The sequence below is a fragment of the Alosa alosa genome, chromosome 19, assembly GCF_017589495.1.
Source record: "Alosa alosa isolate M-15738 ecotype Scorff River chromosome 19, AALO_Geno_1.1, whole genome shotgun sequence".
NCBI classification, from domain to species: Eukaryota; Metazoa; Chordata; class Actinopteri; order Clupeiformes; family Clupeidae; genus Alosa; species Alosa alosa.
The window spans coordinates 16154606-16179930 of record NC_063207.1 but is presented as its reverse complement, the minus strand read 5'-3'; the positions used below and the strand labels follow the sequence as shown (position 1 = coordinate 16179930).

Here is a 25325-nt window from a genome sequence, read left to right as displayed (position 1 = left end):
GCCTCAAGCACCAGTCTTCAGTGGCCTCAATAGACATAATTGGTTACAGATAGATGAGATCAAGACAAAACATTATTGAGTGGCCTGCTACAACAGAATGGGGCTTGTTAAGAACACTAACACAATCAACCTTCCAAACTGCCAACACACACACACACACACACGGAATAGACCAGGATTCTAAATGTATGTACAGGTACACCATTTAATATTTATTATAGACATTTTATATACATTACTTTTCAACAGCGGTATTTTGCTATGTGGTACAATCTTTAAAATCTGCGGATTCATAGTTTGTAAATCAAAAACCTTACAAAACTCATCAAAACTCGCAAACTGATCAGAACTTTTTTTTTTCCTTTTGGAAGACTAGAAAAAATACTTTATTGTATTAATCATGCATTACACAAACAAACAAAAAATCTTTAGTTACACCATAAATTGTAGCATGTTTGAAAATAAAATGGTTTTACAGGATAAAAGTAGGGAAAAGTATAACCAAACAAAAGATGTTTATAACCATGATTCATCTTTGATGTTTGCTATTCAAATCCCTTCCATTTAAAAGAAACAAACAAAAAAAAATTAAGAAAAACAGAAATACCCCAAAAATAAAAGTTCCTCCGTATGCTTCAAAGCACTGATCTGTCACAACGTGGAGTGGCTTCTTCCACTGTGCAGAAACCGCCATTTTCTTTATAATCATCTATTTACGAGTGCTGTTCCTGATGCTTTGCAGGAGGCCGTTCTCAAGGACACCCTTCGACCGCAGTCTTTCATCATGAAATAAAGAATAAGACTAACCAAACTGAAATAAATACACGGATAGCGTTTTTTTAATTCTCAAAGATGTCTAACCCTGTGATAAATTAACTCTAATACAGAAGGTGTACAAAAATATCACATAGTGATAGGATGCTGCAGTTAACTTTATAATCTTTTTTTTTTTTAAGAGCTCTTCCAGAAGCTAGGAGCTGTTGGGTGACTCTCACCCTAGTCACTGGTAGGGATAGGGAGTTGGGTAAGGGTCAGGGAAACAGAAAGAGCCAGGGGGGGAGACATGACCCAGATAGTGGCCTGAGACCAGAGCAGACCTGGCCCCAGTCTGGCCAGCATCCGTTCTCCAGTCAGCGAGTGACTGGGGGTGCCATCCTTCCTGCACTGGCAAAAGACAGGAAGTCGAGGGACAGGATAAAGTGGTGGGGCAGGGAGGGGGCTGAATGGTCAAACGCTCTTCCTCTCCAATTAATTAAAAACTGAAATTTTCAGTGCTGTTTATGGCAGTCTTTTTTTATATAAAAAGGATTATAAAAACTATATATATATATATATATATTTTTTACACAAAATGTCATGAAACTAATAGCTAAGGTATGAGGCTGATTGAACAGAGGTTTATGACTATTCTCTTCTTTTTTTATGCTACAAGAGGAGTGGCAGGGGAGACGAGTCAGACTGGGACCGAGAACTACACACCCAGACTAGGGCGGAGGAGGGGAGGGGGGGTTCTAAGGTCCAAAAAAATGACCTACTGAAGCACATGATTCAAGAACCACTCCATGGTTCCCCTACAGAACCGATTTCTGCCCAGCTTATACAAACTCCAATGGCTACAGAAGCTGGCATTGTTTATTTTTTTTTTCTTAATCCACCCCCCAGCTGCAACTTACAGTAAATTATAGTTAAAACAATACTTTAGTTATTCTGTGTGTCTGTCTGTCTGTCTGTTTCCCTAGCCAGTCTGGGGAATTTCCGATCAAACTGGAGAGAAGGGGTTTGGAGATAGGGATGGGGTAGGTGCTGCAGTCGCCCCTGCAAAGGAGGCTCCCCCTTCAGCCGCAAGTCCTCGCGAGCATCAGCTCTGCCAGGGCTACAGGAACAGGAGCAGGAGACTTCGTTGTAGTGTTCTGGGATGCTACCGTTACACAAGGCAGTGAAGCAGTCCGTTTCATAAGTCTGTCTGTGTACTGTGTGCGTGCGTGTGTGTGTGTGTGTGTATGAGGGGGTTCTAGGTCTCTGGCCCACGTAGAGGCTGCTCTACACAAAGACTTTGGCGAGTGCGTCTGCCCCAGCGCTGGCGATGAAGGCCTTGGATGGGTGGAAGGCCACGTCGTATATGCTCTCGTCCGACTTCTTCCGATGGGCCGTGATCTCCTGCACGCACGTCTTGCTGTCCAAGTTCCACAGGCGCACTGAGCTGTCATGGCCTGGGGGGGGGGGGGGCAGAGGAACAGGCAGAAGGGTAGGGAGAGAAAAAGAAACATGTGAGTTGAAGTCAAAAAAAAAAAAAAAAAAAAAAAAAAAAAGAGAGATTTTTTTTTTTTTCTCCAGGCCGAGGCACTCCTTAATTAAAATGTCTTTATTCACAATGATATGTCCTAAATGGACCAGTTTAAAAAAGCCCATGCGTAGCATGGTGAGGCCTTCTTCAAGGCATAGTTGTGTGAGTTGAAGTATCAGAGACAAAAAAAGGACTCAAAGGCTTAATGACAGAGTGTGTATGTGAATGAATGTGTATGTGAATGAAAATATATATATATATATATATGTGTGTGTGTGTGTGTGTGTGTGTGTGTGTGTGTATTGTGTGTGTGTGGACTCTTACTTCCTGACATCAGGTAGATGCCATTGGGGTCCACTGCCAAGCAGGTCACAGCGTCTAAGTGAGCCACCATGGCATGGATGAGTTTCCCTAAAGTAAACAGAGTGCAGTGGTCCAAATTTAACATTTCAATTCATACACGTCTTACACGTACAGACATGTTGTCAAGTGTAGCAAGCAGTTTAGCTATGGTGTGACGTTTTCTGTTCAAGAGCTCACTTATGTTGCCACGAGCTCTATTTTATCCTGATGCAATGGCCCAAGAACTTATGCCATTTTAATGACACAAACTTAGAGCTTCCCAAATCATACTCTGTAGTGCAGTATCAGAACAGCACTGGCAGCATCATGAGCTTGGGCACAGATGCACTCACCCGATTTGTTGTCAAAGAACTTGATGTGCCGGTCTTCGTGGGCAGTGACCGTGACGGGTAGTGTGGGGTGGCTGACCACCTTGTTAATGTGGTTACCAGCAGGCAGAGCTGGGGTTGGAGAGAGAGGGCAGAGAGAGTGAATAGGACATAGGTACACTCAATGGGCTTTTGTGTGTGTGTGTGTGTGTGTGTGTGTGTGAGACTGCTCTGCTGACCCAGGGGGCCCCCAGGGGGGATACTCACTGCTCTCGCCTAGCGCGGGGAATACTACGATGGGCTGGGACGTCTCCAGGTCGTAGACAACAGCGTTGCCCGTGTTGAAGGACGTCACCATGTGGCCAGGGTCACAACCTGTGAAGTCCACTGCCGTGGGGATTCCGTGCTCTAGAAAACAAGAGTGTTTGAGCATTTCACAGCAATAATTTCACATTCAATGAATTCTAACCGTTTTAAAGGCTGCCTAGAAAACTGAAGGAACAACCTGAGGTAACACATTTAGCTTATCTGGTCTAACACAGACATTACCTAGCTTAGCAACAACTAACTTGGCAACAGAATAAAAATGGCCTGTGCTGACGAAGGCAGCCAGGCAACAGAACTTTTTTGATCCCTGCAGTGGACCAACTGAGCAACACAGACAATATCTAGTTGAATACCATCTCAAACCCTTCCATAAACCCAACAGACGGGTCCAAAGAAACAATTATATTCAGAGACTGTCAATTTAGAACATTGCAATTGAATATTAGGCTAAGCCACTGAGTGTCCTGGAAATGTTCTTGAACCAACTGGAAAGAGGCAGTCCTTTTGCAAAAGGGCCTCCTGTCCAGTTCTAGGCCAACCTACATTAGAACTGCACACTGCTAAGTCCTGTGGGGCAGGTATATGAGAACAGGACTGAGGAGAACTCACCTTTCTCTACATTGTAGGTGGTGAGGCAGGAAGTCTTCTCCTTAGGGTTCCAGAGCCGCACGGTTCCGTCGGCGGAACAGGAGAGCAGCCGGTTCTTGATGCCGCTGTAGGCCAGGCCCCAGACTGCGTCTGTGTGCCCGAGCAGAGAGCCTGCCAGAACACTGGGGTCTGTGGAGAACAAGAACGGAACGTTGAGAACTTCGGTCCTCATGCAACCCCGTGTCACATCAGGATAACAGCTTAGAAATCAAGTTAAATCAGTGTAGACTATATACAATCTCAAATGCAACACACTACAGAAACGAGAACAACTTTAGGTTGTATTTTAAGTCCTGTTCGATAGAGGTTTAAATTTTCTAACCAATTTGAACACAGTTTTACCAATGGAGTAAAGCCAATTCATTGATTCGTTGGTTTAAGCCTAGTCAGGCACACACCGTAAGTGTCGTATGGGTCGACGTTGGAGCTGGGCATGTTCCACCATTGAATGGTGGAGTCGATGCCACCGCTGAAACAATGCTCTCCACTGGAGCTAACAGCCAATGAGAGCACAGGCCCACTGTGGAGAGAGAGTGAGAGAGACAGAGGGACGATTTAAAAAAGGATTCTCTCTGTGAGGAATCGGGTACTAAATGTGTAGTGTTATGGGATCAGTCATTAGTGGCATTCTCTCTGAGATACTCACACATGGGCTCTGAATGTGTAGATGGGCTCCACATCAAGAGAGGCACTTGGAGGGGGAGAGAGAGAGAGAGAGAGCAAGAGCTCAAGGTTAGCTGGGAATCACAGTAGGTATTGCTAATGCCACTTCGCAGCTTATTTCTCTGGTGTAATGTGATTTGTCGTTAATATTTTCTGTGGGCTCTAACTTTTTGGCGGGGACCGTCTTCTGCAGGTTCCACAGCTTGAGCGTGTGGTCCTCGGAGACAGTGACCAGCACGGGCTCCACGGGGTGGAAGGCCAGAGCGCGCACCCCGTCAAAGTGGCTCCGCAGCGTGTACTTGGGGTTCCACGTCTTTCTGAAAGCGTCCTTATTGGTCGGCAGCTAAAAAAAAAATATTAAATAAAAAACATTCACACAGAGGTTTGGAAGCACAGGGTTGTGCGAGTGGCAGGGTGAAGAGGGCTTGGGAGGGACTGTTTAGGACTCGGTCTAATCTGCGGCGTTTGGCTCCCATGAACAGATCTGTGTACAAACATCAGAAGGACTGTGAGAAGCAATTCACTCTATCTGACCATGTTGATGCGATTAAAATAGCAGGCTACACCTTTAATTGAAGAAGAGTTCCCCTCCCCTCCCTATGCAAACACAAGAGCATAACCATGTGACATTCTGGCCTGTGTGCCTCAGACTGATTTCAACAGTTGTGTTAATGGGTCTGTTATGGCAGAATATTGAGGGCACTGTTCAGAGCCAGAGAGAGAGAGAGGCGCCAGGAGACAAAGAGTGGAATAACGACAGAGACAGGGGGCATAAAAACCACAGACATGAATAGACAGACTGTGAGAGAGAGTGTGTGTGTGTGTGTGTGTGTGAGGTTGAGAAGCAGAGAGAGTGCGCGTGTGAGAGGATGCCAGGCGTGCTTACATCATAGCTGTATTCGGCCTCGTCGTTGGCCACGGTGAGGTCTGCCAGGTCCCCCAGGCCCAGCACGCTCTCCAGGCCGTCCTCGGAGCCCAGCAGGAAGGACTTGCCCCCTCCCGACGGGAACGGCAGTGGCTCCGCTAAGAATAGGAGCAGCCCGAGAGGAGAGGATCAGTAAACAACATGCCACACCTTGCAGAAGGGAACTCTCACTCCCTCAACACACACACAAACCTACACACACACACACATACATACACGACGGAACACACAGTGTGTATGTGTGTGTGTGTGAATGTGTGTATGTGTTTAAGGCGATCAAGAGGCCCATGTTTGCTATGAGAAGCATTGGCAGAATGAGAATGTTGCAAGGTATAAACGGCATCATGGTGGATTTAACAGCATAGCTGAGGATTTGATCTGGCAGGGTTCATTATGTTCGCCGTCAGTAAAAAAGTAGAAACGGTCTGTACTCCCTACTCCCCCCATTATCCAATATTATACAAACATCCAGAGAATGTGATAAAATCAGAACGGCCATTTCCAGCATTGTTAATTGGTGCAGCAAGGTTGAGACCTTCTACTGAATTGGCTGAGGGAGTGAATGTGTGTGTGTGTATGTGTGAGAGAGAGAGGAGTCGAGTGAGCAGTAAGCTCAGAATATCCTGAGTAGAAGTGGAGTGGAATGCTGACACAGCACGGAGCCCTTACCGACACTACGGCAGGGAGGGAGGGGCTTGCCACAGCCAGGATCAGATCATTTCACACACACATACACACACACACACACACACACACGCACACGCACACGCCTAAACACACACCAAGTACCCACAGTAAGTCATTTGCAAGGGGAAGGTAAATTTGCACACACATGTATGCATATGTGTGTGTGACCCAGTCTCAGTGCAACACTGCTGTGTGTTATTAGCCTGTGTAGGGGTTAGAGGAGGGGCATGGATGCTGTGCTGAACTGACTCCAGTCCTGCCAGTGGAGAGCAGCCAATTTGCTGCATCATATGCTAAACATACAAAGCGGAATGACCCTTCCTACTGAGAGCAATGTCATGTTCCATGTATAGCCGATATTAGGATATATTAGCTTTGATTATTCATATATTTGTAATGTCATGGTCCCATAAGAGGTTAAGAAGTTAATTAAGTCATCGAAAATAGAGAGTTTAGCTAGGATGGGTAAATATACATACTACTTTTAAAATTGCTAAATCTTGTGTCAAAGTTTAATGTAAATGTAAAAATGTAATTCAGCTTTCTAGGCCATGTATACTTGCGTATTATCTCTGCATTTATCCCATCCGTGAATTAGTGAACACACAGAGCACACAGTGAACACACAGTGAGGTGAAGCCCACACTAAGTCGGAGCAGTGAGCTGCCTTGCTACAGCAACGCTCGGGGAGCAGTGAGGGGTTAGGTGCCTTGCTCAAGGGACCCTCAGCTGTTCCTACTGGTTCTTTTTTTCTTTTTGCTCCTTTAATGTATTACGGGGCAGCCGTGGCCTACTGGTTAGCGCTTCGGACTTGTAACCGGAGGGTTGCCGGTTCGATCCCCGACCAGTAGGAACAGCTGAGGGTCCCTTGAGCAAGGAACCTAACCCCTCACTGCTCCCCTCGAAAGCTGTTGTTGCAGGCAGCTCACTGCGCCGGGATTAGTGTGTGCTTCACCTCACTGTGTGTTCACTGTGTGAAGTGTGTTTCACTAATTCACAGATTGGCAGAGACCAAATTTCCCTCACGGGATCAAAAGAGTATATATACTTATATACTCAATAACACTTTCCTCCCCTTCCTCTTTGAGGTATTGCTTCCTCTCAAGTCTCTCTGGTGTGTCTAGCCATCACCTTAATACCAGGCCATGCCTCATTCCCTCAACTCCATCAAGTCCTTAGCTACCACCACCATTTATAAGAAAGCTTCTGATTGCACCGACTGTTTTCAGAGCAACTCGGTACATCCCAGCCACAAGATAAATCTGACAGCTCCCTCAGGCCCGCTTAGCATCAAACGCTGATCTCTGATCAAAATGACAACTTAATTGAGGAAAGCGAAGATGTATGATCACTGATTAATAGACTGATTGATTCGTCAATAATCAAGAGAGGAACTGAAAGTTGATTGATAAATTGGGTTGATTAATGGATAAGAGGGTTGCCAGCTTGTTTTATTGGAGCACCTACACAGCCGAGGAATCAAGGACACCTACAGAGACTAACGGAGTGATTTATTACATTTACACGTACACATCTGGGCACAATCCAAAGGGTGACGTTCTCGTAGACGGAACCTCTTGGCACTGTGAGCTGCCGTGGATGAAAGACATCAGCATCAATAACTTTCCCAACACAAGACTTTAAGGCCAGTTTTCTTTATCACTGTGAAGTGTGGTAATCTAGCCCATGTATTCTTACTTGCTCCATGGCGTGGACAAGATGTGATTCGTATGAGTTTTTGGTGCATCTTCTCACCCAAGCCTACAAGTCACTATTGTTGTGGTCTTTAAGTATGATAACCTTGCATTTTCAAAAACCCTGCTCTTCTAGAAGAACCTCCCTAAAGGCCTTATATTAATTACTTGAGAGTGGTGGGGCTAGCACCAGAGTGCTACTGAACAGGTCAAGTAGACATGTTTCTGTGGAGAGGAGTTGAGTCTGGGCAGAGTCTGGTCTCTTACCCCATTCTGTGCCGTCTCCAGAGCTGCGGGCCTCCCCAGCCCCCTCCCCGTCCTCAGCGTTCACCAGGAAGTCAAACTCCTTCAGCGCCTCCTCCGTGTCTGGGTCATCAGGCAAGTCGGACGCCAAACCCTCATTCCCCACCTGACACACACACACACACACAATGAATGAGACTTTACTTCAATCGCACAAAATCAGTCCAATTTCACCAATGCTGCTATTGTGGTCACTCACTTCTGTGCTTAACTGCATTATTTATCATATGCAACATCAGCACTGATTTCTCCTTTTCTTTCACCCAAATGGAGGTTGCTTCCCTCCTGTGACTACTCCCTTGACTGTGAATGGTTAGCTAGCTATCATTACCGGTAGGACTGTGCTGACTTAAAATGTTTGGAAGCTCCAAACGTTAATGCCTTCAAAAAAGCACTCTACTGACTCAGGGTGAGACCTCCTCTGGCCATCTCCGGACCACACATTAATAATGGAGCAACGAAACTTAAAAGCCGGGTCCTGTCCCGCTTCCGTTTTGTTCAAAGCCGTCCAGAATAACTGTGTTGGGCTGAGAGTCTAGAGGAAAGTAGGGGAGGTTGGACACCTTGATTTTGTGTTTCTTTATTCTGTGCTTCTCTCGGTCTGAGATGTCCTCCATCATGTCGCCTTCCTCGTCCTCATCTTCATCGCTGTCATCAGCGTTTTCTAAGAAGTTAAACGTTTCTAGAACATCGCCAGGATTCCTACCGGGAGAACAGAGTAGAGCAGATGGCACCTCAGCAACGGCTAAAAGCTTACTACGGTCACTGCTCACATATGCATGTCTTTGAAATCACTTGCACAAGACCCAAACAGTTCAAAAGGCATTCATGGTTAACAGGTTAGCAACTATAGTTTTGGGAAATACACCCCAGATTTCTTATGGGTTCAACTAAATCAACAGCATCTGGGTAAGTGTGCAGGAGCTGTTGGCTGAATGGGAACTAAAACTATAGCCAGCGTGTGGCAGGATGTTTGTAATTTTGCTGAAACTAAAACTGATTTTATCCAGTTGAGCAGCGCTTGTTCGTGCGTAGGAAAGGATCTCTTGGATGCACCTCACCTTTTCATGTCCTGTCCCTTTCTCTTGGCGGGAGACTCGCCGCCGTTGAGGATCTGCTCCAGGTTCTTGCTCTCCACCGAGCCGTTCTGCTCCGAGCCCGACAGGCCCAGTAAGGAGCGCACCCGCTGTGACCGCACGTCCAGTATCGTGTCCGTGTAGCCTACCTCCTGGAGATACCTGAGGATGGAGGAACACAAACGGTTATCCACTTTGTAGACATGTCCAATGCAAAACAATTCAGCTAATTTAGTGTTGTGTGACATTATATAGTATAGTATACTAGTGTAGTACAGTATAGTGTACTGTAGTGTATTGTACAGGGCTTAAAGCAAGGCAAATTGCTGTGCCTGAAACTTTTGAAGCCATTATATAATTGTCTGTTGTCAAATCTCAAACGGCCTGGCCCACGCCTGAGTTCAGGCACAGTGCCTGACAGCTTTAAGCCCTGACTTTTTAGAATTAGCCTAGAGGTAAGCTGATGCACAGTTTCATAGCTAGTGGCTACTGCGTTGACATATACCCTATGGATGGTTTATCTCGCCGCTCCATCTGCCTTAGTCTTTCCATGTGTGCTCCATGGGGCTCCCAGAACAGAGCCATACCATCAAATGAAAGATTATACAAATAGTAATAAACTATCCTGACACAGTGGTCCTGACTGAAATATACGAAAACACTTCAGAGTGAGCCAACCAAGAAACCTGTACTAGACATCTAGACCTTCTGTTCCTTCCTTCCTTCAGAGCTTTGCGGGGGTTGGGTTAGATGCAAGTCTATTTTGTTCCTTCCTGGAGTTCAACCCAGTCCCAGAGCAAGCTGAGGTAATCAATACATCTAGAGTGCATCCATTTCCTCTAAGCAAGTCACTCAGGACGAACAAGAATACTTTGGCTTTGGAGCTCTAACATGTGAGGCTTACCAGAACAGATGTGCCTCAATGAGTCTGTGCCTTCATTAGCTTAGCCATTAATAGCTAATGGGGAAGAGAGCAGCTTCTGATGCAGATGTGAAGGTCTTAATGCAGTGTTTCCCCTACAGTGTATTTAACAGCGGCGCAGCGCCGCCGCTGGATTTTCAGCGCCGCTGCAACATAATATCACCAGATTCACTTAACACACTGTAAAAGCACAACGCCAACGCCATCTCGAAATTGTTTTCTGAAAGTCTTGAGGTTAAGTGCATCAACCGCGACTTAGCCTCTCATTATTCAGGACATATATGCATGATGTGTCAGGTGATTACAAGCCCAAAGACAAGTCTGCAGCCCATATGGCTAGCCTAACGCTCTGAACACGGTTACGTTGTTTAGCTATCCCGACTGATGGGGTCTTGTTCACCACAGTGTAGCCTATGGTGTCATCGCTCACTTGTAGGTTACACAATAAATAGCCTACTTATAGGCCTGGTGACAATAAAAATGATATTAGTTATATTTCATCACGGCTGTTTGTATGTCGAATTCGCTTGTAGCCTATGCCATATGTTAAGCTTGAGCAATTCCTCTGATCCAAAGCCTGCTTTGACACATTGACACTAATGTGAAACATGCATCCTCCTCTCCTAGCCTACATCAAATAAAAGAAACCAATTCATGATTACCAAAATGAATTTAACATGGGGGAGTTTGTTGCATTTAGCCTACTGTTGTGATGGTTCTTTCTGCTGATTGGATTTACGGCCCGTGTCGCTAACTCTGAGAACTCTTGCTCCGGCTGACAATTTTATCCAGAGAGCTGAGATTTCCCAAAGATGAGCCTCCATCAACATTCAACGACAAATTATTAAAACGTAAGTAATGCAATAGAGTAAACCAATGTGCTACAAGGTGTATGGTCTTAACGCTAATTGTAGCCTAGACTTGTAACGTTAGCGTAGGGCTACATGTAATGTTTGCATGGGAAAGCTAGGCTTAACACAGTCTAGGCCTGTTTAAACTTTCTGATAGTTAAAGGAAATATGAGCATATGTTGGCATATACGATAGCCTAAATTCTGTCCACTTAGCTATAATAGGCTATCACAAACAGACCTTTTCTACGTTTTATGCATTAGACATAGGAGCCTACATTCTCTTATCAGAAAGACGTGTTCTCATAACTTCAGCGTTCTCTTTGACGGTGAGATCTAACGGTCGACTTCAATCAAGTAGCCTAGGGTCCTTTTTCGAAGTTAATTGTGAGTTGTATGGTAACTGTGGGAGTGATGTAGAAGAAAAGTGAGTATTTACTTTTTTATAATGCGGGTTTGTTGTTTTGGGACTGAGAAATAGACTACAAGGAGAGCATCTGGCTATGCATGCGTGTCAGCATTAATGGCCCCCAACAATTCAATTCAATTACCAAAGAGCCTTAGAGATGTTCTTTGAAAAGCCCAGAAAAATTAAGTGCTCGAGATTGGGTGTGGCCTTTGCCATTAAGACAAATTTAAATAAATTGTAAATAATCTTTTTTCTGGGTTGTGCCATTTCATTTTTATTTTATCATTTTTAACCAATAATGTAAAAGAAAGCTGAAAATGTCCACAAAAGAAACACGAAGGTATGATATATATAAAAAAATTAATTTTTTTTTTTAAAAAAATGCTATAACAACCCCCAAAAAGAACTCCTCCTAGGATTTTTACAGAAAAAAATAAATAAATAAAGTTTATTTATTAAAGCCAATTCATTTTAGGACACGTGTGTCATGAGTTCAAGGATGTTTTAGAGCATAAGCTAGCTAGATAAGATAGATAGATACTTTATTGATCCCCAAAGGGAAATTCAATAAATATGTTCCCCTTCACTGCTGAATGAATATGTGCCCCTTCACAGTGAAGCACTGCTTCAGTGTACTGTGGCTGAGGTGAAGACTGGATGAGGGTAAGAGGACAGACTCACTGTCTTAGGAGCTGTCTGCCCTGTTTCCACGTCAACTGGCTGTTCTGAGGAACGGCGGGGACCTCCGCGTCTTTGGCATCTGCCGCCGGGCAAAAGAAACAGTGCAGTCAGTCGGTGGGCAGGCAAAATAACACACACATGTCCAGACTGGTGCCTCTGATAAGAGATGACATGTGCTCACACACACACTTACCTGATTCAAAGCTGGGCATCTTCACTTCACCTTGATTGAGTTCAGTACCATATTTTAATTTATGGTATTTTGCTCTGAGATACACACACACACACAAACAGAAAATCATAAATTAATGTCTTCAGCTTATTCCATATATACACATTCAAAATTCAGTATGTACAACATTTATTGTCAGACAGTGAAAGTCCACTTACCTCTCTTGCTTTAATGCATACTCTAACATCTTTATTCTTCTGACCAAGTCATTCTTTAGATTTTCCTGACCCTTCCTTTCCCCCTGGAGGAATGCTATTCGAGCCTGAAAGACAAAAGGACATACAAATTAGCACACCATTATGTGGGCCTAATACCTTAGCAGTGTGTTCTTCCTTGACACAGATTAAAGGGGCTAATATGTATCCAGCCAAATAACCTGAAACACAGAGCCCAGTTTTAATTTGACCTGTTTGGTCAGCATTTGTGCCTGAAGGTGGGAATGAAATACCTGTTGAGCATTTTATGGTGCAATCAATGATTCATTATTTGTTCTTAGTTGATTAACCTTTGTGTAATTCATGAGGCTTATCTGTGAAACACCCAGTAGTTATGAAGTAATTGCTTTACAGCTTCATAAACCCACATACTCAGATTCTCAAGAACAAGGGATGGCCCTTTATAGGGCTGAAATCCTGTATTACTGTGAAAGTGGTCTTTGATGCCTTGTTTTTGCCCTGATGACTTTTACGAGTCAAAACGTGTAGGAGTATCCACTACAATAAAGGGATTTTATTTTATACTTGATCATTGTGCCTCAGATTTCTTAAGACTGCCTTATACAAACTTACTGGCTATAGCCTACACAAACAAGACAGTCACATTTACTGTTACCATACTGGTCTTTGATACTGTTGCACAATTTGTGTAATGTTGAAATAAAGTACAAATATTTGTGATTGATTGTATTTTCTAAAAAGTTCACTGTAACAATATAACGTCTACTTAAATGACCAAAATGACCCCAGTAGATATCTAGGCCTATTAACTAACTTCAATTCGTCAACAAGTTTATAATCCAAGATCACGTCAGTCAAGTCAGCCACTGCATGTATTTTTTCCATTCTTAATATAAGATGTCATCAGTGGTAGTATCAGTATAGGTCATAGTTTTCAAATAAAGAAAACACACACACAAACTAATTTTGGACCAGAGTTCATTCAGCCTTGTGCAATCTGAAGCATGCCACATGACGTCTGAGTCGGCCATCGGATGCACCACTACTGCATGACAATGACACGGCAAACTGAGACCTTTCACTGAAAAACAGGCCTGCCAAACTCTGAGTGGACTGTGGAGTCTTTAAATTTAGCCCTTTCAGGGAAAAGAAATAGGCTGCTCCATGCAAGTAATTTAGGTCAAGTGCAGAGCACTTAAAAACTTTCCCCGAATTTAACCTCTAGCTTTGTTCAAAAGTGTGCCCTGATTGTTGACTTCATACGCCATGTGGATGAAGGAAGACTTCACCTAACTAGAAGCCACCTAAAGGTTTCCCCAGTGTGAGTTGTCATCCCCTACTTTGAATCTGGAAGCCCATAGCCTCCATCTGATCTGAGTTCAGCTTCTAAATTTGGCCACACTGGTTCCCAATTGCAGCACGGTTGGCAGCATCTGACTCTGGATCAGCTGATGAGCTGGGAACGAAACCAGAGCCGGGCGACCGTGAAACCCAATCTGATCTAAAAGGTTGCTGGGAGTGGGTGAGGGGCAAAAGAGGGGAGTTGGGGGTTGGGGTTATATTTATAGCCCACTGGCCCCTCATGCCCCATTTGCTCATGATTGGGGTCAGGGTGCCCATGGCAACCCATTCTGTTTGGCAGGTAAACCAGGGGCAAACACCCTCCGAGGTCGCCATAGAGATGGAGTGGGGCGCAATGCGGTCACCATGACAGCACATGTCTGTGCTGTATTGCTTATGTAAGGCAATCCAGCACCTCTGATGTCAAATAATAAACACATACAGAATCACTACGCTATGTCAGCTTGCATAATTAACAGCTGCACAAGTATTGTACCAATGCTAACAAGCAGCGACAGCACTATGTTGGTATAAGGTAATGAACAAAGTGCCTGGCCCATTGCAAGTTGTTGTAGAGACAGAAACTAATCCTGATCGTTGTACACTAAATGTGATACTATCAAAATCAACGACACACATTGAAAAACAACTGTAGCCTAGCAGAATGACAGCCTCTACTCTGCTTGCTATTAACTGAAATCTATCAAATTCAGCACACTAGCAACTAATATTCATTCACATTCAAGTCTGGCTCATATACGCTACTGAAAGCCATTTTTAAAATGGTTTTATGTTGTTGAAGGTTTACGCTCTATAGTATTCCATGCAGAGGGAATACAGGACACTCATGATATTCCCTTTAAGAGAGGGAATGAACATTTCTCCTCAATACTTTATCTGATATATTGTAAATGGGTTTCGCATGTGAAAGGGGCTTGACAGTCATGGCAGGTTAAGGGAAAGCAGTATTTCAGATAGTGCTGAAAATAACTACAAATTGGCTAGTGAAGAATGACTGCAGGTCACCCATTTCCATGACCTGTTGGCCCAAGGGACCGTCAGTAGCCTAAGCAATCTTCAAGTGCCGCCTCCACGGCAGAAGTGATGAGGGCACCAACAGATTACGATTATAGACAAACTGAAAAGACAAAACTCAAATAAGAATCTAGATTCTAGATCTTATTTAAGTCAACAAAATCATCATCATCATGATCTTACTTTGTTATCTAGAACATCAGTGGAGTGGGCTTCTCAAATGGAACAGAGGTGATGAGGAGTTGGTAGAGACTAAGAGAGTTGTCTGAGTAAATGAGAGTGGAGTGGAACTTCAGGACCTCAGTGGGAGGACTGGAACGCAGCGCTGCCAGATCACCTCACTACAAACCCGGTGGCCTTTCCCTTTCTGGCAGACACCGGAGAGAGCACTTCAGCAACTCCACACTATGTGTGTGCGCGTGTGTAGTTAGTAGACTGGAGGAGATCCACTGTGTGTGTGTGTGTGTGTGTGTGTGTGTGTCGTGCGTGTGCACACAGAGAGCTGAAACAGGCCCACATGTACGCATATGTGTCTTCTGGGCTGGGACATGACGTGCTTATGTGCGTGTGTGTGTGTCGTGCGTGTGCAAACAGAGAGCTAAACAGGCCCACATGTACGCATATGTGTCTTCTGGGCTGGGACATGACGTGCTTATGTGCGCGCGTGTGTGTGTGTGTGTGTGTGTTTGTGTGCGTGTGTGTTTCGTGCGTGTGCACACAGAGCTGAAACAGGCCCACATGTATGCATATGTGTCTTCTGGGCTGGGACATGACGTGCTTATGTGCGTGTGTGTGTGTGTTTGTGTGGCACTGGGCTGCAGTGGGCACTGGGAGGCCTGTGGCTATGGAGGAGGGGTTCACAAGAACAGCTGTCTGCATTTGTCATTGTGCTGAGGACTTGCAGGAAACAGCCTGACAAACCAAGTCTCTAGGTCCACTCAAAGAAACATGTCCAGTTGTACACCGAGCGCCAGCTCGCCCACCCACCCAGATAGACACAGCCACTCTCTGCATCACACAAGCGTGCAAGCGTACACTCTCACTCTCACCCTCACTCTCACTCTCTCTATGTACAAAATCAAATTAAAGGCAGTTCCGATTAGAGCCTATTGGAGGCGCTAAACAAGCTAACTAGATACCCACCCCCCTTGTTAATACTGTGCTGGACTGAGTCATGGTGCCGTTCCTGGAGGCTGATGGCAACGGCAGCAAGATGTGAGGTCACAGGCGAGCGGGAGGCGAGAGCGGGAGACGAGAGCGGTAGGCTCAGAGGGGATGTGGGGAGGGGGTATTCGCTGAGGTCACTGCCCAAACCGAGCGGCTGACAAAAGCAGGAATAGCCACAGGCCGACCCAAAGCGCATTCCTCTGGCCTTCAGCTGTCTGATAGCCCCCTGAGGGGCAATGGCCTCACATCAGAAACCCCCTCCATCAATAATCCCCGCAAAATAACCTGGGGGAAAAACAAAACAAAACGCGCTACGGAAGTTACACCTAGTCATGAACGCAGGGGACAAACAGTGAGGTACTTTGGAATGAAGAGTGGAGAGTAGTAATGAGCTGCGAGTGAGAGCCTCGAAACACCTTCGAGGCAGTGCGGAAAGTGCAGATGCCGCACATTTTTTGCAATTCCCCCTGGGCAGTGCGGGGCCGAGGACAGGGGCCTGTGGTGCACCCTTGCTGACATTTACGGGGGGAGACGAGTTGTGCCAAAGCATGGTAGTCTATGATTACCACACACACAAGTTCTTCCACTCTGCTAGACTTTGGACCACTGGCAGAGAAGAATGCAGTGGACATGAGAATGCTGTAACATGAGCAGCTCAGACAAGACTCTCATGATGCAGCTTACAGAACAAGGATACGCTCTAATGACAAATATGCCCAAAGTTCAAAAACAAAGGAACTCAGCATTACGCTAACAACCCTATGACAGGAGTGAGAGCCACTGACCGGAAAACAAGGACTCTGCATCCAAATTCCAGAGATCATGCTACAAAACACAACTTAATATTTTCACAACTTAGTATGTCACAAAGTCATGAAATACTCATACAATACTCTCATTAAGTTGTATATAATACAACTGTGCTTGACTGAAGGCTTGTTAAAGTTTATGTGAAAATCTATTCCTCTATTTGTATGGCCCAGGAAGCTTTCTGCTTGAGTGAGACCAGCCATCCAACAACAACAACAACAACAACAACAAGCATATTCCCACAACGCCTGATATGCAGAAAAGGTGGACGGACAGCCAGCTCAGCATATCATGTAGGCCTGTTCATCTGAAGGTGAGGTCTGACCCAAGTAGAAACTGGCCCAGGGTCTGCCTAATGACTAGCAGCCAGTGCCTCAGCCCCAGTGTGAAGCAGTGGAGCGTCATTAGCGCTGCGGTGTGAGAGTTGCTGCAGCCTGTGTGGAGGGTTGCATGCATGTTGTGCGGGGGTTCTGGGAGGTGGCAGTGGGGGTCAGCAGCACATGGGATGGGATCCATATGGTGAGAAGCAGCTGTGGGTCGTCTGTCCTCAGGTCACGCTGGGGTTGGGGTGTGCTGGTGCTGCTGCATGAGATCACAACGAGCTGCTATAGAACTACTGTACACAACACACTACACACCAACACACACACACCAACAGACACACTAACACATACACACACGATGATGGAGAATCAAACCAGAAAGTGGACCAGGGGCCTTTCTGGATGCCTGCCAAGATGTGCAGAACAAATGACTCAAGGTTCTGGAACATTCCAAAGGAGCATTCAACTCATGTCTTGAGTTGGTTCCTGTTCAAGTGATATAATGGGGAGCGTTACGTGCATACGATTGTATGTTTATGCGTGGCGGTAGGCCTATAAAATTTAGGGGCAAGGGCAGAGAAGATCATTGGGTGATGGTGAACTATAGTACCATAGGAGAAAGTGACCGAAAGTGGGAAGGATGGGCCAGGGAGGAGAGGAGTGATGCAGAAGACAGCACAGCTTTGACCTACAAACCACTTCCAACCCACATATAATGATTTCCCCTGCTGATGCGAGTACTGTGGACAGCGCAATGATCTACAGTGGCTACTCAGTTCTCAGCAGACAGCAGTCACATACACACACACACACACACACACACTAGATCTTAGGCATCTACCAGACACACCGTTGAAATCAACTAAAGAATGACCAAAAGGATGACAGTTGGTGAACACAATGCATGAGGCCAAGTTTGGATACCCACATACAACTGTGAAACAGTTTTACACAGTCCCAAAAATCATTATCCTAAGACAATGGCATCTGTAAGGACAACGGTCTTCACCTGCCATTTACAGTTTGAACTTCACATGCCATTCTGCCAACCCAGATAAAAACATATCCAGATTATTGCTTTCCAGAGCACAGATGATGCATCACAGTTAATAAACAGGTCAACAGCATCTATCATACTGCAGTGGCACCTCTGCATCAGAGAATCCATGTCTTCCATGGGCCTACTTTCCTTGAATTTCCCCTGGGGATTATAAAGTATCTATCTATCTACTCTTTAAACCACCAGAGAGACAATTATGGATCACGCGCAGTGATTAAACAATGAAATGACAGACCCTAGGTCTCTCCATTACGACAAAATACTTCCAAGCAGCAAGAACGGATGTTTTGAGGGCTTACGCCTCTCATGGTGAATGAAACAAGCGAGTCAACAAGTGACATTCCAATGTCTCTTGCCAGAGACAGGAGTAGGTAATTGAGGTGAGAGTCATGGTGAAGGTATGTTTCACTGTGCAAGTTGGAGCAGGGGGATGGCGAAACACTCCAACGCTTCCACTTTTCCTCATGGACTTTGGCATGTGTGGACACACATTGAGGCAGGCTGGGCCCGGTCATCACCTACAATTTCAGACCCCCCCCCCCAATCCCCAACACTTAACTGCTGCTGCTTCTTGACAACGACAACAACAACAACAACAACAACAACAAAGAACTAGCACATAGACATGGCATTTGTACATAGTAAAAGTAAAGCACTGAGGACCTGGTGTGATTTCCATGAGTACTTCTCATCATTCATTCCTAACAGTGTATATGCAATACCACCGTTCATGGACATCTGATTCATAGCAGTCGGTATGCACCAGACTGTCAACCACACAAATCTCAGTTATTGCCTTTCAAATTCATCTTAGTCTCCTTGAGTAAACGAGGCTGTTTCAAGCTCCACCCAGACATCCACTTTTATCTTTGGCCTATATGTGTAAGCGATTAGGAGCGCCGCAAAGGGGTGCGGATTCGTCACTTCGATGTGATTGCAGTGTCCAGTAACTTAGCTAACGTTACAGCTATATTTCCTGTCAATGAAACTGATGCGTTCCCCTTTGTTTGAATTCGTTGTGCAAGTCTAGCTCATTTTGCATGTAACAAGCAAAAGTAACGTTACAATGCAGGACAAACGTTGATTAAAAGTACTGATGATGTCACACTCGAAGGACTTACACTTAATGTTGTTACGTGACTACTGCGGTTGTCTTACCGATCAGACGTCCCCCCATGTAGACTAATACAATTCTTGTTGTCTAGCTAACTTTCCTACCTCACCAGTATAATTGTGCCAACCTTTATTGTTCATGCGCTACAACGCGACGTGAGTATGTCACGCAACCCCTGTTTATAACAATACAAACAATATGCTGTGGAATCTGTAATGCCAATTGAATGGCGAAGAAGATTACCGACACACTTTAGCAAAATGACTGTCTGCTTAGCGTAGTTTGCCATTCAGTAATATTCTGACCTAGCAAATGGCTAGTTAGCAATCTTCAAAAGGTTATTCATATCGGTTAAATGCCAAACATGACTATTTTTGAACATATGATGAATGCAGTAAAGACACCATAAATCTGTCAGCAAATGTTTTCTAAAAGAGGATGCAACACTTTGATGATGAGGCCCAATAGCAGACTTACATTGCTTAGCTAAATAATGACTAAGAAGACCTAGCCAAGCCGACGCCATGTTGACCAAACCAAAATGGCTGCATGAGAGATTAGTTGACAGTCAGTTGGCTAGATTTGAGTTGGTTTCTTGTTTTGGAAAATTACGTACTATGTTAATGTCTGGACCCTATCAAATCAGCAAGACTAAGGCGTTTCATTGAAATCAGTGGTAAGACCAGATTATTTCATGTAACATTCCACTGTCCATCTCAAATACATCGATGACAACCCGTCTAGCTAAGGACGGTGCATTATCGCTAGGTGCTAACTTAGCCACCTAGCTCGAACCAAGTTAACGAGCTCGGTGGTTCATAAGGTGGCAAAGCTACTAAAACATATGTTTAGCCTCTAGCACAGACTATGGTATATAATTAAAAGCAAAGTATCTGAGACAAACTGCAAGGAATGTTAACCAACGTGCCGTCTTAATACAACAAATCCATACTGTTAACTTGGTGAGTGAGTTAGCTAGTATGCTAACGTGTCAACAATCCAGCCAGCTAATGTTAGCTTGTTGGCTAGCAAATGTAGGCTATTTGATACCTGGAGCTCGGCCCTCTCCACTTCCCAATGAGCCCTTTCCATTTCGAAACGGGCCCATTCGTGTTGAATGTAGTGTAAAATCCCCGGGATTGTGTATTGCTGAGGCCGAGGCATCTCATCTTGTTGTTGTTGGACCATTAAAGCACCACCCCCTCCACCGATTTGCGGATTAACGTTGTTATTTCCCTGCTGCGGTGCTTGCTGCTGTCTTGGGGTGGCCATTCCTACTCCTCCTCCGCCGGGGTGTTCATCCATTTTTTAAATAGGAAAGTCTCAGCTGAAGTAACTGGACAATTTCACCCAGTACTTCTTCTAAGACTGAAACTGTTCTTGGTGCGCAAGACTACTAGCGCCCTTCCCTGAGAGGTCTCAGTGGGTCTTTGTAGAGGCGGCGCTCTGTTATGGATTTGATGTCAGCGCACGGATTTGCCGGCCGCCATTAGTGCGATCCTTGGATGAGAGTCTCCTCGCTTACTCACTGCGGGGGTGAGGAAGAATTGGCTCGCACTGCATGATGGGACGTGTTCACCCAGCCCTCTCTCAGTCAGTCATCCCAAATACAGCAGCTGGGCGAATGGCGAGCATGCGAGTGCCGTTGCGCTGTGTTAAATCCAAAGATGGTTTGGGCACAAACTGTGACATAAAATGTGGCGGTGTCCTAGTGAAGGCAAATGTGAATTGCGAAGGAACACATTTAATGCAGAAAAAAAAAGATCCTCCTTGAATTTACATCTGGCCTATAAGTGTGTGCACATAGCTATTGATCTTTTCTAAGCTTTGCTCTTTAATAAAAAAAAAAGTTTTCGTCTTAGACTTAGACTATTTATATGTTCTAAGCACAGTCAAGAAGGATTCTTCTGTGATAATGAGTGAAAGAAAATCCGTGTAGGCCTAGATCACACATTTTGTTTATTTGCAGCACCATGATTCAATGGCCTCTTATTGCCATTTGTTTACTTATTGCATTCATTACAATATAGAAGTTTCGAATTAATTTAATATTGTTTTTGTTTGGGATTTTTTATTTTGTCTACAGCTGTTCTTCGTCACAATAATGTCTGCACTGTAGGATGTGTAGCAGTGAGCTGACTCAGGTGCATATAAAGTTAAAGATTTGCAGAAACGTTTGTGCTGTGCCCATAGTTTGTTGCAGTACTTTGGCTTCTTGATGATGAAGCATTTTACAGCCTCTGTTCTCCAAAACAGTTTCAGCACTGTGAAATTGTCATGATGTTGTGAATTGAACGTGTTATTATTTGGCTTTCATTGAATTTAAATACAAATAATGACATTTGTTTTTGTCAAACCTCATGTCACATGGCATTAGTAATGAGTTTGATTAGGACCAAAATACTCCTATAATTCCTGTTGCCACCAATGGTATTGTGTGTTGTGCTATGAGATATCTGAATAATGTTATTATCTGAATAATGCTTCCTTATCTCTTTTCTCAGTAGTCTATCCTCATCAGACCATCATGATCAAGTTTTTCCTGATGGTCAACAAGCAGGGACAGACTCGCCTTTCCAAGTACTATGAGAATGTTGACATCAGCAAACGTGCAGCACTGGAGGCAGATGTCGTCAAGGGATGCCTCTCCCGACGAAAAGATGAGGTTGGGTGCTCTTGTGCATGTCTGATATTCTCCTCTCACAGATACTACTGAATTTAGAGTAGTGCATATGCATAAAACAAACTGAATGTATCTTTTCCCCCTCCAGTGTTCCTTTGTGGAATATAAAGACTACAAGCTGGTGTATCGGCAATATGCAGCCCTTTTTATTGTGGTGGGCATCACAGACACAGAGGTGATGGATTGATGCTCACACCCACAGACATATCCAATAATAGCCACTCATGTTCCACCCACACCTTACTTTTGGTAGGTGTGATTGTGGCTCTGTATGTTTTAGCTGGGGCTTTAAGATTACACAGCCAGGTACACTCCCTCTGGTAGGTGTGTGTAGAAATAATGGTGTGGAAGTGTACGTGTAGAAATAGATATAATTCCACATCAAAATCATTTTCACATATTTTTGATCTATTTTTGATACTCACTATGAATTGGGTTCTTCAAATAACTTATTTCCCAGTGGAAACTAATTAGAAGTTTGAAGTATTTTGTTAAGAACCTTTAGTGTTATTGAAAATTAATCAACACCTGACTATAAATGAACAGATATTATTTTTTCATCTTCCAGAATGAACTCTCTATTTATGAGTTAGTGCACAACTTTGTTGAAGTTCTGGACAAGTACTTCAGTCGTGTTGTAAGCTATTTTTTCCTTTACTTAGTAGTTTTCTATATAAATATTTAAAAAGGTAAATTGTGTATTAAGTAATCTGAATATTTTCTTCTCCCATACAGAGTGAACTGGATGTATCCTTTTAACGGGTCATGGGGATTTGTCATGTTATCTGTTAACTTAAACACACATACAGTGACCTGTAGAGGCGTCACTACACGTCAACTGTGAAGCGTCAGGGACTGCATGTTCTCACCCTCAACAAAACATTTAGCACAAAGAAGATCAGCTGAAGTGAAGATCATTTACATAACTTTGGGATAACTTCTGGTCTTGCATACATGAGGATAGTGTTCGGTCACAGGTATTGCATAACATTGTCAGGACTCCACATGCACAAGGTATGCTTTCATTATCCACAATCTACAAGACCCCCTCCCCTGCTGTTTTTAGTCTACTCCAAATAGTACAACTCTCACTACTGTGTACCGTCCTGCACTGGCTTTTTCTAGTGCTTACAGCACACACCTGTGGGGTATTCCAAGTATGTGGTTTAGTGACAAACCAGGTTAAGTGAAATCTAAGTGGTAAACCTACTAATAATAGGCCAATAGGTTTGATAGATGAACAAAGCAATTTGAGATTTACTACTTATGATTCCTCCAGATGAGTCACTAAACCACGTACTTGGAATATCCTCCTGCTGACACGGATCAATCCATATTTGAAGGGTTTTTCCTTTACCCTTGGCCCAGATCATGTTTAACTTGGATAAAGTGCACATCATCCTGGACGAGATGATTCTCAACGGGCATGTGGTGGAGACCAACAAGAGCAGAATCCTGGCACCCCTGCTTGTTCTGGACAAGATGGTGGAGAGCTGAGCGCAAAAGCCTTTCCCTTGGTGACAGGGGGAGACCATCCCTCCATTCCATACATGCTCTGACAGGAGTGGTGCTGCACTAGACATGGACTCACACCCAAGAGGACTTGCATGCAGCCAAGCTTGTTGTCTTTGTGCTTTTGATAATGCTGTGTTTTCACTTTCTCATCTGATTTCAAAAAAGGTGTACAACATGCCAGCACAGCTGCTGAGTAGATCACAAGACGGAAGGAAAACCATGACGCTGCATACTTTGCAAACATTTTTTAATGATTTTTTTTCGGAGCATACACATTTGAAAATATTTGTTTACTTCAAACTGCAACTTGAGTTAAATAAATGTTTATAATATACAAAGAAAATACAAGGGAAAGCATAGCTTGCTTTTTTTGTCTTAAATGTGCCTTGCACACAGAACCAGTGTTTTTTGTCTCTATAGCTTTATTGTAAAATTACACAAATGCACTCAGGGACTTTGATCCTTGTAGCTGGGCAATGAACAATCAAAACATACTCACACTGTAACAAAAGCAAAACAAATACGGAAGGGGGAGGAATAAGCGTGTGCATGATCGTATGCCATAAGAGTAAGTAAAACAAGAAGAGAAAAGAAAAAAAAAAAATCCTAACAGTTCAAACAATGCAGGCACTAGTAAAACTTAAAACTTGTTAATGGAGGGAGGCGGTTGGGGGTGGGGGAATGCCCAAACACGCTAGTTATTAGCTCTACAGAAGCAGGTGCCTTACTGGTTCCCCCACCCACCCACCCACCCACCCAGTCAAACAGACCCAACTGAGCTCTGTGGGAGAAAGAGCGGTGAAAAGTAATGCTGTCCGAACAGTCGCGGCGGGGAAAGAGAGGAGGGGAAAAAAGAAAAACCTTGAGGGCAGAAAAATAAAACTATGTTGAACTTTACACGGATGCTCACAGCCAGAGAATGAACCAACACAGCAGCAGAGGGCGGAGCAGAGGCCACCTGTCACTCAAGCCCTTTGGCAGCCCTGTGCCAATAGGAACAGCTTGTGGGTGTGAGTGCAAGAGAGTGTTTGTGATGAGAGTGTGTGTGTGTGTAATATGTATGTGTCTTTGTTAGGGGGCACGCCCCTTCTGTATCAGTAGCTAGTAGAGTCAAACATGGAGCTGTTTTCCTTGACGTGTTATTTTTTCCTCCTTCTTTTTAATCTTCACCTGGGACAATGAGGAGGGGAGGAGGGGAGGAGGGGAGGGGAGACGGGGCTTGGTGGGAGAGCGGTAAATATCAGAGAGCGGAGCTTTTTCGGTTTTTTTCCTTTTTTTTTTTTTTTTCTTGGTTTACTGCGACAAAACACAACAGGCTTCACCAGCAAGGGGAGTCAGTCAGTCATGTGTTAAACAGGGGCGGGATCTGGGAGGGCTGGAGGACTGGAGGGGGGGCGGGGCCAGGGCCGAGCATGCTCAGTTGAGGTGGAAGCCCTTTTCCATGGTGGCGGCCAGGAGGCGTTCCCTCATGATGTCTTCAGAGGAGTACTCTGGCAATTTCAGGTAGTGCACACACGTGTTAACGGAGGGGTAGCTGGCATCAGTGGCGTCCACCTGAAACCAAGAACATAAGTGTGAGCTGGCTGCCAAACAGAACCGTCCACAACAACTACCTGACACACAAATATCATTAAGGAAGAAGCTTGAGTTACTTGTCTTATGGGTGACTAAGACACTCAACAAGGTTAATTTGCCTCATAGGTACATAACTGTTAGAGGCAACAGTACA

General features: G+C 44.4%; 3 protein-coding genes across 8 annotated transcripts in view; 1 reads left to right on the top strand and 2 right to left on the bottom strand.

Annotated features, from left to right (window-relative positions):
• Positions 1-185: 185 nt before the first annotated feature.
• On the bottom strand, positions 186-21061 carry strn3 (striatin, calmodulin binding protein 3). Of its 2 annotated transcripts, XM_048228105.1 has the most exons (17): positions 20449-21061; positions 12531-12634; positions 12334-12407; positions 12141-12219; positions 9264-9440; positions 8766-8904; positions 8167-8308; positions 7736-7795; positions 5480-5616; positions 4761-4936; positions 4577-4624; positions 4329-4450; positions 3892-4059; positions 3223-3363; positions 2980-3087; positions 2609-2695; positions 186-2210 (listed from the first exon to the last, which is right to left on the bottom strand). In XM_048228105.1, the coding sequence occupies exons 1-17, from the start codon at positions 20701-20703 to the stop codon at positions 2041-2043; spliced, it is 2187 nt and encodes a 728-aa protein (XP_048084062.1). In that variant the 5' UTR covers positions 20704-21061; the 3' UTR covers positions 186-2040. The 2 variants fall into 2 exon arrangements, with proteins under 2 accessions (XP_048084062.1, XP_048084063.1); XM_048228106.1 differs by lacking the exon at positions 7736-7795 and having other exon boundaries at positions 20449-21056.
• Positions 19465-23939, top strand: ap4s1 (adaptor related protein complex 4 subunit sigma 1). Of its 5 annotated transcripts, none has more exons than XM_048228125.1 (6): positions 19465-19553; positions 21906-22063; positions 22170-22256; positions 22650-22718; positions 22817-22828; positions 23450-23939. In XM_048228125.1, exons 2-6 carry the CDS (start codon positions 21926-21928, stop codon positions 23576-23578), a joined length of 435 nt encoding a protein of 144 aa, XP_048084082.1. In that variant the 5' UTR covers positions 19465-19553; positions 21906-21925; the 3' UTR covers positions 23579-23939. The 5 variants fall into 5 exon arrangements, with proteins under 5 accessions (XP_048084082.1, XP_048084081.1, XP_048084080.1 ...); XM_048228124.1 differs by having other exon boundaries at positions 19471-19553; positions 21903-22063; XM_048228123.1 differs by lacking the exon at positions 19465-19553 and adding an exon at positions 19882-20074.
• hectd1 (HECT domain containing 1) overlaps positions 23827-25325 on the bottom strand; it is a 36924-nt gene continuing 35425 nt past the window's right edge. The window contains 1 exon segment of the mRNA XM_048228127.1: positions 23827-25150. Coding sequence (XP_048084084.1) covers positions 25013-25150 — 138 coding nt within the window. The 3' untranslated portion in view covers positions 23827-25012.

Bases quoted from the DNA above. Each gene is read 5' to 3' on its own strand.
- strn3 (XM_048228105.1), bottom strand. From the start codon at position 20,703: ATGGATGAACACCCCGGCGGAGGAGGAGTAGGAATGGCCACCCCAAGA. The intron at 8,905-9,263 runs GTGAGGTGCATC...TTCTCCCGGTAG, and splicing joins AAGGGACAGGACATGAAAAG to GAATCCTGGCGATGTTCTAG. The intron at 7,796-8,166 runs GTAAGAGACCAG...CATCCACGGCAG, and splicing joins TGGAGACGGCACAGAATGGG to CTCACAGTGCCAAGAGGTTC.
- ap4s1 (XM_048228125.1), top strand. From the start codon at position 21,926: ATGATCAAGTTTTTCCTGATGGTCAACAAGCAGGGACAGACTCGCCTT. The intron at 22,064-22,169 runs GTTGGGTGCTCT...TTCCCCCTCCAG, and splicing joins TCTCCCGACGAAAAGATGAG to TGTTCCTTTGTGGAATATAA. The intron at 22,257-22,649 runs GTGATGGATTGA...TTCATCTTCCAG, and splicing joins TGGGCATCACAGACACAGAG to AATGAACTCTCTATTTATGA.